The sequence below is a fragment of the Sphaerodactylus townsendi genome, linkage group LG03 (assembly GCF_021028975.2).
Source record: "Sphaerodactylus townsendi isolate TG3544 linkage group LG03, MPM_Stown_v2.3, whole genome shotgun sequence".
In the NCBI taxonomy this organism is placed as follows: Eukaryota; Metazoa; Chordata; class Lepidosauria; order Squamata; family Sphaerodactylidae; genus Sphaerodactylus; species Sphaerodactylus townsendi.
This window is the reverse complement of record NC_059427.1, coordinates 160,785,245-160,803,463: the sequence shown is the minus strand read 5'-3', so window position 1 is coordinate 160,803,463 and position 18,219 is coordinate 160,785,245. Positions and strand designations below refer to the sequence as shown.

The 18,219-nt window shown below is 48.8% G+C and overlaps 1 protein-coding gene across 6 annotated transcripts in view; it reads right to left on the bottom strand.

The window, feature by feature from the left end:
- ELAVL3 (ELAV like RNA binding protein 3) overlaps positions 1-18,219 on the bottom strand; it is a 139,816-nt gene that overhangs the window by 28,698 nt on the left and 92,899 nt on the right. For 5 of the 6 annotated variants that reach the window (XM_048490162.1, XM_048490160.1, XM_048490163.1 and 2 more), the window contains exon 2: positions 5,524-5,746. In XM_048490162.1, the coding sequence (XP_048346119.1) occupies positions 5,524-5,746 (223 nt within the window). The remainder of the gene's footprint in view (positions 1-5,523; positions 5,747-18,219) is intronic. The other variant, XM_048490161.1, reaches the window with a different exon arrangement.

The following is an 18,219-nucleotide window of genomic DNA, read 5'->3' as shown; positions in this document are numbered from 1 at the left end:
CAAAGTACATTTTCCATCAGGATTCCCAAGCCTTTTCTGCACATTTCAAGAACGTTTTAAAAAAACAACCCTTTACCACAATGTTCCTCCACACTTGCCTCCTCCAAACATTTGGCTTTTCTGTTAATCCATAATTTTGTGGCTTCATTGATGTCCAAAAACACATACAAAAAACAAACAAGGGGGAAAGTTGAGACAGCACCAGGGCTTGGAAAACAGGCCGGTTTGTCACATGTTCCTCCTGCGTTTGCATTTCGCCTTTGGGAGAAAGCTCTCAGGAGAAGAACAAAGGTGGTGTTAGGGAGAGGAGAGAGGGGAGGAAGAGGAGCTGCCAGGCAAGGAAGAGATAAGAAGGAAAGAGGGGTTTTGTTTTGTTTTGTTTGTAGGAGGAAGGTTTTAGAAACAAAGAGGTGTTCTCGTGAGAACAGAGACTGCAGAGAAGCAGGAAATAAACTGAGGGCAAACATCATGATAAGGGAATTACAGAGCAGGAGAAATAAAACACTGCATATTAGACCGCACAGCAAAGGAAGACATTCTGAAAATGTTCCAGAGAAAAGAGCTGCTATTTAAAAAAAAAAGGTTTCATATAAAACGTTTCCAGGCTGGAAATAAAATGTTTTCGAAATCAATGGAGAAAAAGCAGCGCGAACTCCGCAAAGGAAACGTTTACTTCCTGCCTGAAAATGTTTTAAATGTTTGAATAGTAACACTAAAAATTATTTTGTTCCACTTGCTCTTTCACCATCTAGGCAAAATTGGATTTTTAGAGCTACTACTAATAAAAATCACACTTTTCTGTATTGGATTTTATTTTAACAATCCATAACAGTCCTTCGAAGTCATTAATCACAAAGCCAACTTGGAGAACCTGGTTTGTTTCCTCACTCCTCCACATGAGCTTTATCTGGTGAACTGGATTTGTTTTCCTGCTCCTCCAAGTGAAGCCTGCTGGGTGATCTTGGCCCAGTCACCTTTCTCTCTGGATTCTCTCAGCCCCACCAACCTCACAAGGGGGTCTGTTGTGGGGAGAGGAAAGGAAGGAGTTAGTAAGCCGCTTTGAGACTCCTTACAGGGCAGAAAGCCTGGGTAGAAATCCAAACTCTTCTCTTCTTCATTATTGTGTCTTTTTCTTTTATTCGAATAATCGATCAAGGATTTCTAATTGTCCCAACATTTTATGAAATTATTTAAGAGACTGAGAAAGCAAAACATGAAAAAGAGGTTGGGGCTTATTCAACGTCTACACGCGGCACTCCTCTGGCTTGTCCAGAGTTTCGGGCTGTGCTGTCATAAATATGTGGATGACACCCAGCCAGTGGTGGGATCCAAAAATTTTAATAACAGGTTCCGATGGTGGTGGGGTTCAAACAGTGGTGCCGCCGCACGCACACACCTCCAGTCCCTATTGGGCAGGGAGGTTGCTTTAGTAACCCCTTCTCGGCACTCAGAAAAAATTAGTAACCCACTTCTAGAGAAGTGGTGAGAACTGGTTGGATCCCACCTCTGCACCCAGCTATATCTGTTTCCCCACTTCTCCCCATGAGCGGCAAACTCTCATCTGGTGAACTGGATTTATTTATCCAGCTAGCCAGATGCTGCCCCAGCTACCATGTTTCCCTGAATATAAGACAGTGTCTTATATTAATTTTTGCTCCCAAAGAAGCGCTATGTCTTATTTTCAGGGGATGTCTTATTTTTCTGTGTTCTGTTCGTCGGGCATGCTTCCAAACAAAACCTTTGCTATGTCTTACTTTCGGGGGATGCCTTATATTTCGCAGTTCAGCTAAACCTCTACTACGTCTGATTTTCTGGGGATGTCTTATATTTGGGGAAACAGGGTATGTTGGCCAGATGTTTGGGGGCTGCGGTAAAGTAGTTGAGGCAGAGCCAGTTGAAATTAAATCCATTGAAGATGGAGGTCCTAGGGAGGTCCTAGGGCTGGGCTGGTGGGACCTGGGTTTGGAGTGCCAGCTCCCCGCTCTTGATGGTGTGCAGTTAACAGAAGGACCATCTGTCGAGAATCTGGGTGTGATCCTAGGTGCTTCCTTATCAATGGAGACACAGGTCACAAATGCTGCCAGAGTAACGTTTTTGTACCTTCACCAGATCTAGCAACCGGTTCCCTACCAATTTTGTCCTGATCTGCCACTGTGATCCAAGCAACAGTCACCTCCAGGTTAGACTACTGTGCCTGTCTCTACACAGGGCTACCCTTGAGACTGCTCCAGAAATTCCACCTGATTGAGAATGTAGCAGCATGGGTCCTCACGGGAATCCTGCGGAGAATACATATCCAACCAGTGCTCCAGATGGAGTAACAAATCAAGTTCAAGGTTTGGGGTCTAACCTTCAAAGTCCCAAAAGGTCTGGGACTGCCTCTCCCGATACATTTGCTCTGCTCAGCTAGACAAAACTTACTGGTGGTCCTTCACCCAAAGATCAACCAGAGTCAGGGATTTTGCGGGGTCTGGCCCTGGCCTGGTGGAGCTCTCAGCCAAGTGAGACGCAGGCCCTGAAGGATCTGATGCAGTTCCACAGAGCCTGTAAGAGGGAGATGTTCTGGCGGAGAACGGGGGCCCACGGGGATGGGGTCAAATGACCCCAGGCACATCAGGGGGGGGGGAATTGCCCCCCTCCTCCTCCCTCGTGCTGATCAAGCTCGGAAGAGCTGGGTTGGCACGGGGCAGGCGCCTAAAGACAGACCTGTCCTGCTACCGTGGTGCACGTCCAAGTCACCTCCTTCCCTCCCCAGGTGCTTGGGGGGTGGGGCTGGGGGCAGCTCAGACAGGCACCGCGGCGGCAGGCCAACTTCCTGGGCTGTCCACCATGGCACCCTGCCCCCCCCCGCAGGTCAGCTTCTGTCCTCCTTAGGGTCTGGGGAAAGAAGGAGGCGGCCTTCGGGGAGGTGGGGGCTCAGACAGGCGCTGCTGTGGTGCCTGTCCAAGCTGCCCAGTCCCCTGAGCCCCACCCCCAAGCATGGGGGGGAGCACGGGGCAGGGGGTCGCCTGGAGCAGGTGCTGTCCCTGGGTGCCATTTCCCTCCTGATTTGCTTCTGGCAGAGAACGGCAGCAGCTTTATCAGTCTGGCCTCCCAAGTCCCACCTTTCCCTCCCCCTTTTCTCGTTCTTCTCCCCCCCCTCCCCGGTCTCTGTATTTATTGCCAAGTCCTTATTTCTTAGTCCTATATTCCTGATCAGTGGTTCAGTTGTTGTCTCTCTCCACTCTTGGCAGGCCTCCCCGTTCTTATACGTGAAGGATGCCGCTGAGTTTTTGAGGATGAAGGTTTTAATTGAATTATATGAAATTTCAATCACAACGTTTTGTCGCAAACCACCCTGCGCCGGACTTGGTCAGGAAAGGGTTTGGATTGCACTTATGAATAAATATATCCTGTTCCTCCTCAGCAGCAAAGAACTGACACATCTGGAGCAGGGAGAGAGCAGCTCATATCGCAAACACCCGCAACAGGAGGGCACTTCACAAATGGCTTTCAAAATGCTAGTTTCTAAAAAAAAGAAGCAAACATTGTGATTTGATGTCACCCCATGGATAAGTAACAACCCAGGGCTTGCACAGGAGACTACCTTTATCTTTTACCTTTTTCTAAAATGCCCCTTAGTGATCGACCACCAAGAAACAGCCAGGTGGCATTAACATCAGAGGAAACAGGGAGGGGGGCGGCGGCAAAAGAAAAAGTGCAGCACAGCAAGGCAAGGAACCTCCCCCCCGAGAGATTCAGCGGTAGTTCTGCCAGATACCAGGCAAGGATGGGAAGAGAATGACGGCCACAGGCACATCAGAGCCCTTGCCCCACTTTAGCAGACTTTGTGACCTCTTAGGGGTCATGACCGTCAGGCTGGGAAACGGAGGTCACTCAGCTGGCATGTGTTGGAGTGTACAGGCTAAACTGAATTCCCCAGATAAGCCTCCACAGCTCAGGTGGCAAAGAGGGGAATCAAACCAGGTTCCTCCAGATTAGAGTGCACCTGCTCTTAACCACTACGCTACTGCTGCTCCTTTTGGCCTGAGTGGGGCACCAGGTGTATTTATGAACTTGATCAATGACGTTATGCATGATTTACTGTATGGGTGTGTGTGTGTAACTTGATGATGTATTACTTTACTCTGAGACTGAACGGGAACATGTATGCTTGGTTAGGGAGGTGTTGAAACGTCTGAAAAGTAATGAACTGTATGCAAAGTTGTCCAAACGTGAATTCCACAAAACCAAGCTCGGCTTCCTGGGTTACCGGATGTCCAACCAGGGAGTCGAGATGGACCTGGCAAAGGTCCAAGCTGTAGTAGATTGGCAGGCCCCCCATACCCACAAGCAACTACAATCGTTCCTGGGGTTTGCAAACTTTTACCACAATTTCATCCTTGATTTTGCCAAAAAAGCACTCCCTCTCACGGACCTGCTCCACACCATTATTATCTCCATTATTATTGAGCTTGAATACATAGTTGGTGCTAAGGAAATGTAGGAGTGCAGAAACACATCTGGTTCACCAGATAAGCCTCTGCCACTCAGGCGGAGGAGTGGGGAATCAAATCCGGTTCTCCAGATTAGAATCCACCTGCTCTTCCAACCCAATCCAAAAACCTTTATTAGGCATAATCCACCTGCTCTTAACCATTACACCACCTGGCAGCCTGCTTAGCACTGATCAGAGACCTTTTATGTAGTGGCTCCAACTTTGTGGAATGGATTTCCAGATGAGGTGAGGGAGTCCCTTCCTTGGAGAACTTCAGGTGACACGTAACATTCTTTTGTACGCTCTTTCCCATGCTTATGCCAGCAACCGTCAGAGAAAACACGTCACTCAAATGCTGACATAAGCATGGGAAAGAGCGCACAAAGAATGTTACACAGAATAAAGGGTGAATGTTGGGCTAGAGGCTGCCTGCCATCAGAGGAATCTGGGAGGAAGAAGCAAGGGTGTGGGATGTTGTCAGATGACAGCTACCAAGGTTCATCTTAGGGCCTCCAAGTCCAGGTTGTATAAACAATACAAGAAACAAGTTGTGCGCCTTCAAAAGAGACAGTGCTCAGCAGAGGTATACCAGGGGAAAATGGAGTCTGGGGCAACACCTGCTCAGGGCACACATACACACATCCCGCTCCCCACTTACCTTAGCTGGCAGAGGAGGGCAGTGGTGGTGCTGGGCAGCCTGGTGGTGCCGGGCCTAGCAGGGCCAGGCCAAGGTGCATTCGGAGGGCCTGCAGGCCGACTGCCTGGGACTGCTGCCACCCTCCGCCGTCGGCTGAAGAAGCAGCCTGACAGGACCGGACTGAGAGGCGGCCCGCAGCAGGCTCCCACATGATCTAATCAGTGGTGCCCAGGGTTAATTGACCCCCCCATGTCCCTCTGGCAGATACACCACTGGTGCTCACTTCCTCAGCGGCCCTGAAGGATTTTCCCAAGTTTCCATTGCAACAAGAGGTCCTTACAGCCTCATTTCCGCATGACCTGCCTCCACTCCTGCATGCGCTCGCTCACACGGGGACATGCATTCTTACCTGTGATTTTGTCCCTGACCAGCTTGCAAGACTCGATCTCCCCAATGCTTCCAAAGAGGCTCTTGAACTCCTCTTGGGTCATATTCTGGGGCAGGTAGTTGACTATGAGGTTAGTTTTGGAGTCGTCAGTGGCACCGTTAGTGCTGATCAATGGCCCGTTGGGGAGGGAACTGTTGCTTGTGGGGCCGTTGGACACTTGGGTCTCCATTGTGCTGATTATCTGCTGAAGACAAGAGGGAGCAGGAAAGAGGTTATTGTTAGGAAGGTCTGGCCAGCAGAATTCAGCACCTCACCTCAATGGCAAGCGCCCCTGTTTCCCACCCAGGAAGGTTGGGATGGAGCAGGTCAAAGCAGGCAAGAATTGAGCCCCAAGCAGAATAGGGCCAATTGGAAAAATATGTTACCTCCATGGAATTAGAGCACAGAGAAACTTGATACATTTCAGTGGGTTTTGAATCCCAAGCTAGCTATGAAAGTTACTAGGGTGTTGCGGGTTTTCCAGGTTGCATGGCCGTGTTCCAGTAGCATTTCCTCCTGACGTTTCGACTGCATCTGTGGCTGGCGTCTTCACAGATGCAGGCGAAACGTCAGGAGAAAATGCTACTGGAACACGACAATGCAACCTGGAAAGCCCAAAACACCCTAGTGATTCCGTGAAAGCCTTCGACAATATAGGAAGATTACTGCTTGCAGACTGGATCCGTGCCCACACCAGCTATCAAAAACCATGCTGGGGCAAAGCACAGGGCTCAGCTGCAGAAACTCCCACTTACAAAGGCTGTTTCCATCACATCTGGAAGAGGAACTGATTAGACCTCTCCTTACAAAGTCCTCTCTCAGTCAGAGGGAGGTGAGGGATTATTTGCCCCGACTGTGCAGAGCGAGGCAGAGCAGCTGCAAGCATTTTTGGGGATGATGCAGAAGTCACTCTTGACCTATGTCAGCCTGGATGGAGGGACAGTTCTATTGGTTTAGGTCAGGGATCTGCAACCTGTAGCTCTCCAATTGGCCATGCTGGCAGGGGCTGATGGGAATTGTAGTCCATGAACATCTGGAGAGCCACAGGTTGCAAATCCCTGGCTTAGGTGGAGCCAGATAATAGCAACCCATCATTATGAATCAGGGGTGTAGCTAGGGTAAATGGAGCCCGGGGCAAAATCTGAGTTTTGCGCCCCCCCCCATTTGGGCACCCTCCCTCCCCCACCACGACCAAACAACATTTTTTGCACCAGGTCATCTCAAAGTCACCATTGCATTATAGAACATGGCCCAACACACAAATCTGAACACACCCAGGGCTCCCTAGTTTAAACAACATTGAAAGTGATGCTATTTTTTTAAGGCGGGGAATCCACCCTGAAACAGCATCACTTTTAATGTTGTTTAAACTACAGAGCCCAGATTCTCCTTTTAAATCCACCTTAAGGGGATACTCTGGGCTCCCTAGTTTAAACAACATTGAAAGTGATGCTGTTTCAGGGTGGATTCCCCCTCCTTAAAAAAAATAGCATCACTTTCAATGTTGTTTATTGTGAGTTTTACAGGCTGTGTAGCCGTGGTCTGATAGATCTTGTTCCTAATGTTTCACCTGCATCTGTGGCTGGTATTTTCAGAGGTGTATCACAGAGAGAAGTCTATTATACACTGTGTCCAGCCTTCTCTTATAACAGACTTCTCTCTGTGATACACTTCTGAAGATGCCAGCCACAGATGCAGGTGAAATGTTAGGAACAAGATCTATCAGACCACGGCTACACAGCCCGGAAAACTCACAACTACCAGTTGAATCTGGCTGTGAAAGCCTTCAACAATACTTTCAATGTTTTTTGTAATCTAGGGAGCCCAGATTCTCCCTTTTAAATCCACTCCAAAGGGGGTGGATTTAAAGAGAGAACCTGAGGGAAAATTTAGGGTGTCTGTCAGGGGAGCGATCTTTAAGCTAGTAGTACCAAAATTTTAGGCTATCTTCTGGAGACTCTCCTGATGAAACCACCCAGGTTTAGTGAAGTTTGGTCCAGGGGGTCCAAAGTTATGGACCCTCAAAAGGGTAGCCCTATCGACTATTAGCTCCCATTGGAAACAGTGGGGGATGGGGCACCCCTTTTGGGGATCCATAACTTTGGACCCCCTGAACCAACCTTCACCAAACTTGGCTGGTATCATCAGGAGACTATCCTTATGATACCACCTAGGTTTAGTGAAGTTTGATTCAGGGGATCCAAAGTTATGGACCCTCAAAATGGTAGCGCCGTTTACTATTAGCTCCCATTGGAAATAATGGAGTATGGGGTCACCCATTTTGTGGGTCCATAGCGTTGGACCCCCCTGAACCAAACTGCACCAAACTTGGTTGGTATCATCAGGAGAGTCACCTGGCAATAGTCTGAAAGTTTTGTGCTGCTAGCCTAAAAACTGCGCCCCCTGCAGGCCAGAAATGGGAAAAACCCTGAAAAATAGAAAAAGCCACTAACGAACCTGCAATGTTTGCGCCCACCACAAGGTGGCGCCCGGGGCACTTGTCCCCGGATGTCTCCATGGTAGCTACGCCTCTGTTATGAATGCCAGCTGCTTCCATGCAGCAATCTCCTCCCCCAGGGGGGAAGAAACATATATGATTGCCAGGTCACTCCTGGCCACCAGTGGGGGGTTGCCATATCCAAGTTGGGAGGCTCCTGGAGATTTGGAGGTGGAGCCTGGGGAGGGCAGGGACCTCAGTGGGGGTACAACGCCACACAGTCAACTCTTCAAAGCAGCCATTTTTCCCCCAGGGGAATGGATATCTGTAGTGTGGAGATGAGCTGTAATTCGAAAGGATCCCCAGCTCCCACCTGGAGGTTGGCATCCCTAGACATGCAGCACCCCCCTTCTGGGAGAGCTTTCACATCCTGTGAGGCTCCTGGAGTCTTCCCCTTGTGGAATGGGGAAAAATGGAGAAAACTGGAACAAAGGAAATCCTCCTCTGCTCTGAGTGAAAGAGGAAACGGTGAGGTATGAAGGCAGAGCCTCCCTGTTGAAAATCCACCCTCTTCCCAACCAAAGAAATGGGCAGAGCTAAGTTTCACCTTCAAAATGGGAGCCCACAGCATGGCTTCTCAACCCCTCCCCCCCACACACACCATTTACCTAGGATGGCCAACTTCCCAAGATGGCCTAGAAATCTCCCAGAATTACAGCTCATCTCCACACAATAGAGATCAGCTTGTATTGTCGAAGGCTTTCACGGATGGAATCACTAGGTTGTTGTGGGTTTTCTGGGTTGTATGGCCATGTTCCAGTGGCATTTTCTCCTGACGTTTTGCCTGCATCTGTGGCTGGCATCTTCTGAAAATCCTCTGAAGATGCCAGCCACTGATGCAGGCAAAACGACAGGAGAAAATGCTACTGGAACATGGCCATACAACCTGGAAAACCCACAACAACCTAGAGATCCGCTTCCTTGGAGAAAATGGCTGCTTAGGACTTAATTTGTTTATTTATCGGTCTTGTACGCTGCATTTCCCCAATGTGCTCAGGGCAGCTCACAAGGTATCTATAATGCATGATAAAACCATTTAAAACATAACCAGTATAAATTTAAACATTAAGATCATTTAACTTTTTTTTTAGTTCACAGCTGGGCCACAATGCTTGGCCTCCTGAGGGCCACTGCATAACTTGTGGGCATCAGCTGTGCCCGTCTGCTACAGGTGCCAGGTTGAAGTCTTTGGCTGTCAGCCCGCATACTTATAGCACCTCAGCCCCAGATACAACCTACTGTGGCACGCCAGTGGCATCCTCTGTGCAGCCTCAACGGGTCCCTGTACAGAATTACATTACTAGACTTGCCTAGAGGGTTATAGAGATTCCTGCTGGTTGTGGGAAAATTCCTGGTTTTTCTTTCATTTTTAAGCCCAGTCTGGAGATGTGACTGCCCCACGTCACTCAAATGCTGACATAAGGATGGGAAAGAGCATACAAAGAATGTTACACAGAATAAAGAATGTTACACAGAATACCTAGGCAAACTGGCTCCCTGAGCAAAACCTGGATTTGATGTTCCCCCATGGGCGGAGCAGCCCGGGCGCAGCACTCACCCTTCCCAGACGCCCTAGCAGCCCAAGTTCACTATAGGCGGAGCTCCCCGTCCTCCTGCTCTGCCTCTGGTGGCTTGTGGGCCACCGTGCAGAGTGGGCGGGGCTTGCCCAGAGTGGGCAGGGCTTAGAAATCAAACCACCCCCACATGACTTTAAATTTCTGCACCTTAGGCAACCGCCCATTTTGCCCAATGGGCGGTACGCCACTGCCAACATGTATTTGATGCAAAATGAACACCGACATCATGCTTCAAGTATGACTACGTGCAAGCGAGCTCCTTTCTTTTTTCTCCCCATCCAGAGGCCACACTCCATTGGGGAAAACTGAATATAATGCCCCGTGCCAATATGTTACTCATCACCCTCCTCCACTTATATTCGATAACCTTCGTCTCGTTGCATCTGCAATCGCAAATTCAAAATAAAAGCAAGTCTTGTGCCACTTTCAAAAGATGAGAGTTCTGCCCAGTCACTGGAAAAGGTCATTCCAGAGTTCAAGAAGGGTGAAAGGGCTTTCCACAAGCCAAATGCTGGGGAGATCACCCACGCTGGCTTTGCTGGGATTTTCACTCCAGTCTATAACAGCGCAGAACACAGCTGGTTGGCTGAACTAAAAGTTCCGCCTGGAAATAATTTCCAGTGCAAAGTCTGCTGTAGCCCTGACATGTGTAGTGCCTTTGAGCATGCACAGAGTGCCCCACACAAATGGCATTGGGGAGAATTTCCTGTGAATTTCACTGAAAAGTCAGTCATCAGCGGAACCCAGTGCAAGGCAGACTGAGACGCCCAGAGGCGGAGCACTCACGGGGACACGTGGGGTCAGACGTCCCCAGGCGCATGCCAGCTGGTCACATGTGGGGCAGGGAATCGCCCCCACACCCCTCCTCTCGACCCTATCCCACCAGGCTGCTCCTTCAGCCGACCTCTGCCGTCCAAAGGAGCAGATTGGCTGGGCTGCCACCAGGCACCTCTCGGCCCCGCCCCGCCAGGTTGCTCCTTCAGCCAGCGGAGGCTCCACCGGAGGAAGCAGCAGCCTGGCAGGGTGGGGCCGAGGGGCGGCTCGTGGCAGGCTCCCGCCAGCTAAGGTAAGTGGGGGGCGTAGGGGGCGACTGGAGCAGGTGTTGCCCTGGGCGCCATTTTCACACACCCCTCCGCCTCTGGCTCTGCCCATTTATTGACTCACATAAATGGATGAGAACAGCAGCAGGTCCCAATATACTGATTTGGATGAGGGGGGAAAAGGGTGGGTTGACCTGCCACATCCTATGGCAGTGATGGCGAACCTATGGCACAGGTGCCAGAGGTGGCACTCGAAGCCCTCTCTGTGGGCACACGCAAACAGATTATTTTGGGCTCGATTATTAGCATTAAACCTAATGCTAAACCTAAGACTGAGTTTTGTGGAAGCAGTGTAGGTAACCCTGTTAAGCGCTGTTAAACCCCACTGATTTTCATGCAAAGAACTAAAGTGTGATCCTTTACCTGGGAGAAAGCTCGGTTGCTGGTAATGGGGCTTGCTTCTGAGTAAACCCTCCTAGGGTCATGATTCACCCATTGGAAGAGTTGCGCGGTTGCTTCAAAGCAAAGCCACCGACTACCACCAAGCTTACTCCTGAGTAATGCACACCTCGGAGCCAATCATTTTTTCTAAACTAAAACCTCAGTATTCAGGTGAAATTGCCGTGTTGGCACTTTGCGATAAGTAAGTGGGTTTTGGGTTGCAATTTGGGCACTTGGTCTCGAAAAGGTTCGCCATCACTGTCCTATGGACTCCCACAAACCCTCAGGAAGGAACTGCACACTTGTGTAATCGCCCACCCCACACTCCCTCGCACCCTCGACATTCACGCAGCCTTCCGCTCTTTCCAAAGGCATTTGCCACTATTTTTCATTTGCACCGATGGATCCATCTAAACATTTGCCAACTCGAAAGTCTATTATCAAAGTGGGGTGTGTGGGGAGGAGGGAATTGGTCACCCCTGGCTGCACTGTAGGATCTGAGGCTCCGGTTGTGTCACCTCTTTGGACCCCCACACTGCGTCCCCATACGATCTTTTGCCTTGAGACAGGACAGCACCTTCTGGAAACCAGGGTGTGGGTTGCCACTTTCCAATTTTGGGTACACCTCTGTTTCCATTCTGACCCACACAGCTTGGTCCAACTAGTGATGCGTGAGCCCCCGGCCTCTGACTGGTGGTTACTAATCAAGGCTAAGATCTTCTCATTGGGCCTTGCCTGGGAATCCCTGCTCCTGTGAGGTTTTCTGTCAACTAAAAACAAACTATTCGATCAGGAATTTCAATACCTTCTGAGCAAGGCACAGAGTTCTTGTTCACCCTTATGCTTTGGGATCATTCCCCAAAGCTCTGTGTTGCCCACTCTCTGAACCAACTCCCAAACCACAAACTTAGATGGGCACTTTCAAGAGCAAGATGTAATTCCTTTCCATCACCTTTACTTCAAGGTCGGTTCTTAAACATCCCTTGGCCTGTTCTTTCTGCCTTTCCTTTACTGACTCTCTTGAACACATCTTGCTCTTCTGCTCGAAGTATAACAGCTTTAGGCCTGACTTCTCTGCCGTAACCTTTTCTCTGCCTTAACTCTGCCTCTCAGCTGGGTTCTCAGATCTTTCTACCAATGTAAAGATGATTCTTCTACTCAACAATCACGAGGCTGAAATAACGGAAATTGTAGCCAATTTTTTGCTGTGCACTTTGAACTAGATGATGATGATGATGATGATGATGATGATGATTGAAGAAGAAGAAGAAGAAGAAGAAGAAGAAGAAGAAGAAGAAGAAGAAGAAGAAGAAGAAGAGGGGGAGGAGGAGTTTGGATTTATATCCCCCCTTTCTCTCCTGTAGGAGACTCAATCTCCTTTCCCTTCCCTCCCCCACAAGAAACACCCTGTGAGGTATGTGGGGCTGAGAGAGCTCCGAAAAGCTGTGACTAGCCCAAGGTCACCCAGCTGGCATGTGTGGGAGTGCACAGGCTAATCTGAATTCCCCAGATAAGCCTCCACAGCTCAGGTGGCAGAGCGGGGAATCAAACCCGGTTCCTCCAGATTAGAATGCACCTGCTCTTAACCACTACGCCACTGCTGCTTTATTTAATTTAAATTTAAATTTATTAAAATTAAATTGAATAGGTTCCTTTGGCTTCTGTTCACACTATTTTCACTGTTCTCTATTGGATTTACTCTTTCCTTTTTCCTTTTGTCCCGATGGTGTATATGTCTAATAAAGGTCTCTGAATCTTGTGCCATCTCTGGTCTTGGGGATGACGAATGGAGTCAGCAGAAGTTTGGCTGGGCTGCCACCAGGACCTTCTCTCTCTGCCTTCCAGCTAGTGACTGGTGACAGAGCTCTGATTCCCAACTAGACTATTGATCTGGTCATTGATTTGGCTATTATTTCCTGCCTCGGGCTAGAGATGGATGCCACCGACGCAAACCTCTTTAGTGTCCCCGCAGAGCATGCCATTGATCGTGATTCTGGAGACAATTGAGGACATTTCACAAACGACAACTAACTTATTTGGCTGCTGGGAACTGAGCTCCAAATCTGAGCCCCCCTGGAATTAGACTGGAACTCGACTGCCCTGACTTCAAGCTCACACCCCACCGAAAGCTCCTTTACGGCCATTTTGCAGCCTGTGGAAACTGACTTTGCAGCGTGTGGAGTCCCTCTTGAAAATGCCTTGGTGCCCCCTCACAAAATCCTGGCTCAGCTTTCTCTTGGAAGACTTCCCAGGCCATCACTGCTCTCAAAAAACTGGTCCCAGGCTAACCAAAACAATGCTGTCAGTGTGCCTTGTGATGGTTAAGAAGGGCACGTTTGGCTGCACATCTGTTTCAACCGCGATGCAGCCTCCTTGTCATATAAAGCCCTCAAGACTTCTTGTCACTCGGAATGGTGGGGCATTATAGAAACAAAAATTAACAAATTAGGCTATTCTTTGGATTATCTGGCCATGCTACCATCTAAAGAGACTTTTCAACTTCTGAAGAGAAGGCTGTTTGACCAGGAACATCAGATCCTACTCGAAAAGGCTTCCAGGACTTGTTCTCCTTTAGCTCTAGGTATCACCTACATTGGTAATAAGGGGGCTCAATACCTGCACCAGATAACCGTGCTCAGGCTCCATAGAGCAATGATGTTGGCCCGTTGCAATGCCCTTCCCTCAGCCGCATCAACAGGGAGATTCACTAAAACCCCTTACCGCCAAAGGCTATGCATATGCAACGGGAATTGTGTTGACTCTATAGACCATATTTTACTTTATTGTCCACTTTACACAGTACCCAGAGTCAAATACTTGTCACCCCTGCTACTCAAAAAAGAGTATGCATCTGACTTGCAAAAGATTACCTTTCTGTTGGACAGCCCCAGTAGTGATGCAAACGATGCAGTCACCAAATTTTTGGATTTGTATATAAAACAGCGCTTTAGGAGCAAATCCTGAATATCAGCCTCTCTACCTGTACATTTATTTTAGCTTCCCTCTACTTGATTAAGTGGATCTGTGTATATAATGTTGTTATGCCAATAAAGGTTCTTTGTTAATAATGTTTGACCGCAGCCTTTAAGATCCATTCCTGATCGGAGCCCCTTGTCTCCCCAGCCTAAGCTTTACTTGGCGTGCTGCTAGCTCAGGCCTCATCTCATCCTTCTGTGGGATGGGAGTGCCCTTCTGTCTTCGTCAAGCATCTTTGAGCCTGCAGAAGCCACTGGAATTCTGATGCCAGGTAGTGGTGGATGCAGCCGCAATATGTCAGAGAATGAGGTCATGCAGAAGCTCTGCTTTATGGGATACAGAGGGGCAGCAGGGGGAAATGGCACCCCCCCCCCGCGCCTCACTTACCTGAGCTGGAAGCGATCCCGGGCAGCCTGGCGGGGCCTGGCAGGGCAGGGCAGGGCCGAGGGGTGCTTGGCTGCAGCCTCGGCAGGGTCTGGCAAAGGGGGCCTGGCGGAAGGGCGCCCTATGGTGGCCCCACTAGGCAGCTCCTTCAGTGAGAGGCTTGGCAGGACCAGGACCAGCTGAGGGGGGAGGGCTGTGGGGTGATTTTCCACCCCCACATGACCAAACAGGGGTCCACCCAGGGCGTTTGTCCCCACCCTATCCCATGGTAGCTACGCCACTGATGGGATACCTTTAACATGTACGTACTGTTTTCTTGCATATCCACACAACCTCAGAGAAGGTACCTCTTATGGGGTGGTAGCTGCTCCCCACGCAAAACTTTTACAAATCTGCTCAGCCAGTCAACTCTCCAAATCTTAACCGGAAGTCCTCCTAAGCAAAAGCCCTACCTGGCCCTGCACATTTTCTAAAAACACTTGGCAGGCACCATGTAAGCTGTGGGCAGGCACCAAGGCCACCCCTGGGCACAGTGTGAAACAGACTCCCCTCTGTGATACACCTCTGAAGATGCCAGCCACAGATGCAGGTGAAATGTCAGGAACAAGATCCACCAGACCACGGCCACACAGCCCGGAAAACCCACCAGAACCAGTTGAATCCGGCCGTGAAAGCCTTCGACAAAGCTATTGAAAGATTTGAGAAATAAAAAAGACTTGAGGAAACAGGAGGGCCTCATGACCAAGGATAACTATGAACAAATAACCAGTATGTGGTTTTCCGGGTTGCATGACTGTTCCAGTAGTATTTTCTGTGATGTTTCACCTGCATCAAGATGCCAGCCACAGATGCACATGAAACGTCAGGAGAAAATACTACTGGAACATGGCCGCGCAACCCGGAAAACCCACAACATCCTAGTGATTCCAACTGTGAAAGCCTTCAACAACCAATATGTGCTTAATATGAGCTCAGGCGAGCAAGAGACGCTAAACCCAACAAAAAAGGGTTCTTTGGTTATGCTCAAAGTAAGAAAAAGCCCATTTTTCCTGCCCATCGTGGGGACAGGAAAAAGAAATTGTAACAGGTGACGAAGAAAGAGCAGAACGGGTCAATTCCTAAGTTGCATCAGCCTTCTCTTGCAAGGGAAACAGTGTTCAACCTGGCAAAAAGCAAACACCTGACAAGGAAAGGGAGTTGCAGCCTAGGATCAACATGGGGAAGCACATAAACTCCTAGGTTTTTTTAAATGAAACTAAGTTCTCAGGGCCAGGTAAATTGACTCCAAGGGTACTCACGAATGTAACTTCTGCACCTCTGCCTGTCTTTGAGAATTCTTGGAGAACAGGTGAGGTGACAGAAGACTAGATGCAGACAAATGTTGTCCCCATCAACATCAGTTTGATGTCTTTTAGAGCAGTTTTGGAACAAATCATCAAACCGCCAGCCCTAGGTCGATTCTGCCCAACGTAATACAGCGGAACCTCAGTTTTCGTTGGTAATCCGTTCGAAAAGAATCGATGAAAACCAAAACCAATGAAAACTGAGGCAAACTTTTCCATAGGAATCAATGTAAATCCAATTAATCCATTCTAGGCACTCCAAAAAACACACCAAAAACACATTTTTGGTGAATAAACATAGTGTTTAATGCTGAAAACAGTAACAAGCAATAAGACTAGGACCCGCTTCACAGCCAGTGGACCAATGTCACACCAGAAAGCTGTCCAAAGAGGTCTGTTTCTGACGTCTCTAAGATTTGTTTGAAATGGGGCAAAACATTGTCATTAAACAAGTTGCAGACGTTGCCTGCAACAGCTTTGTCCAAGTGATTTTTCTCCACAAACCCCTGCACCTTACTGCAAATCGATGAAAACCGAGACAAATTTTTCACTGAAAAAATCGATGAAAACCGAAACCGATGAAAACCGAAACCGATGAAAACCGAGGTTCCACTGTAATACCAGGTTACATTTGATATTTAAAAATCTGGGTCTATTTATCCCAGTTTTTCCATTTGCAAGGGTGCCTGTTTCCGTGAAGGAATAGAGTTAAGACCAGGAGGAAACACTCTGATTTCTTTCGCGAGAGCCTGGCTTTTTTTGTTTTTACAACACAGATGCAGCACGCATGCTCAAACATAACCTGGTGTGCTGAATTCTGATTGGCTATTCGACCCCAAAGGCAATGCTTCTGATTGGCAGATCCACAGCAACCACAAGAAAACCAAGAAGGATACACACCCCTCTTTTCTCTCGCTTTGGAAAGGAGACAGTGCAGTGAGCAACACGGCAAGCTCGTTGTGCTATACAAAGTAAAAACCTTTGACCAATACTGGGCAGAGCCCTATGTCCCATCCACATTTAAAGGTGTGCAAGAAACCAAGCACGAGACACTCACCCCCCCCCCCCCACTTCCAATATACCAAATAACATTTGACTGATCTTTGGGGCTGACATGGGGTGAGAGCATCCCCCCAGACCCCATTGGGAATGTGAGCCTGGACCTCTGGGCTCTCTGGGCTGAGGATCGGCTAGTTAGCAGCGCTTGGTGAGAGCGAGCAGGAATGGGGCAAGCACTCATGCTTTCTCGCATGGGCTCGCTTGCCTGGAAGAGCTGTCAAAGGGCAGAAAACTTGCTTGAAGAACGTTCCAGAAAGACAGGCTGCAACTCAGCAGAAATGAACCTGACGTGATGGAAGACGGGGAGTTCAGGTGGCAAGGTAGGAAAAATGAATTGGTTTTGCTCCTGTGGCGTTTGCACGGAAGTGGATTCAACGTGGGATTTTGAAGAAGAAGAAGAAGAAGAAGAAGAAGCAGCAGCAGCAGCAGCAGCAGCAGCAGCAGCAGCAGCAGCAGCAGAAGAAGAAGAAGAAGAAGAAGAAGAAGAAGAAGAAGAAGAAGAAGAAGAAGAAGAAGAAGAAGAAGAAGAAGAAAGGAGGAGGAGGAGTTTGGATTTATATCCCCCCTTTCTCTCCTGCAAGGAGACCCAAAGGGGCTTTTAGTGTTTTTTTAAAAACCCGGGATGACGGAAATATCGCTGGAAAAACCCACTTAAGTTATGGAACTGTGCACACTTCTGGGCCAAACTGAGCTATTTCCCTTGCTCAACCCAAGATATTTGGACCATACGGAATCAACCCTAAAGCATTTGGAAAGTATGTCTGTGATTACTAAGAGCCAGCACAGGTTCCTTAAGACTATCTTTATCTCCTTTTTTGATAAAGTGACTACCTTGTTGCATCAGGGAAATGCTGTAGACCAGTGATGGAGAACCTTTTTGAGACCGAGTGCCCAAACTGCAACCCAAAACCCACTTATTTATCGCAAAGTGCCAACACGGCAATTTAACCTGACTACTGAGGTTTTAGTTAAGAAAAAGTGATTGGCTCTGAGGCGTGCGTTACTCGGGAGTAAGCTTGGTGGTAGTTGTTGGCTTTGCTTTGAAGCAATCATGCAACTCTTCGAACAGGTGAATCACGACCCTAGGAGGGTTTACTCAGAATCAAGTCACATTACCAGCAACCGAGCTTACTCCCAGGTAAAGGATCATGCTTTAGTTCTTTGCATGAAAATCAGTGGGGTTTAACTAGGTCTTAGGTTTAATGCTAATAATCAAGCCCAGCGGCCCAGGCCAGCCTAGGTGTGTGTGGGGGGGCGATCCCCACCCCCCACATGTTGAACTCTGTTTGTGCGTGCCCACAGAGAGGGCTCTGAGTGCCACCTCTGGCACCCGTGCCATAGGTTCGCCATCACTGCTGTAG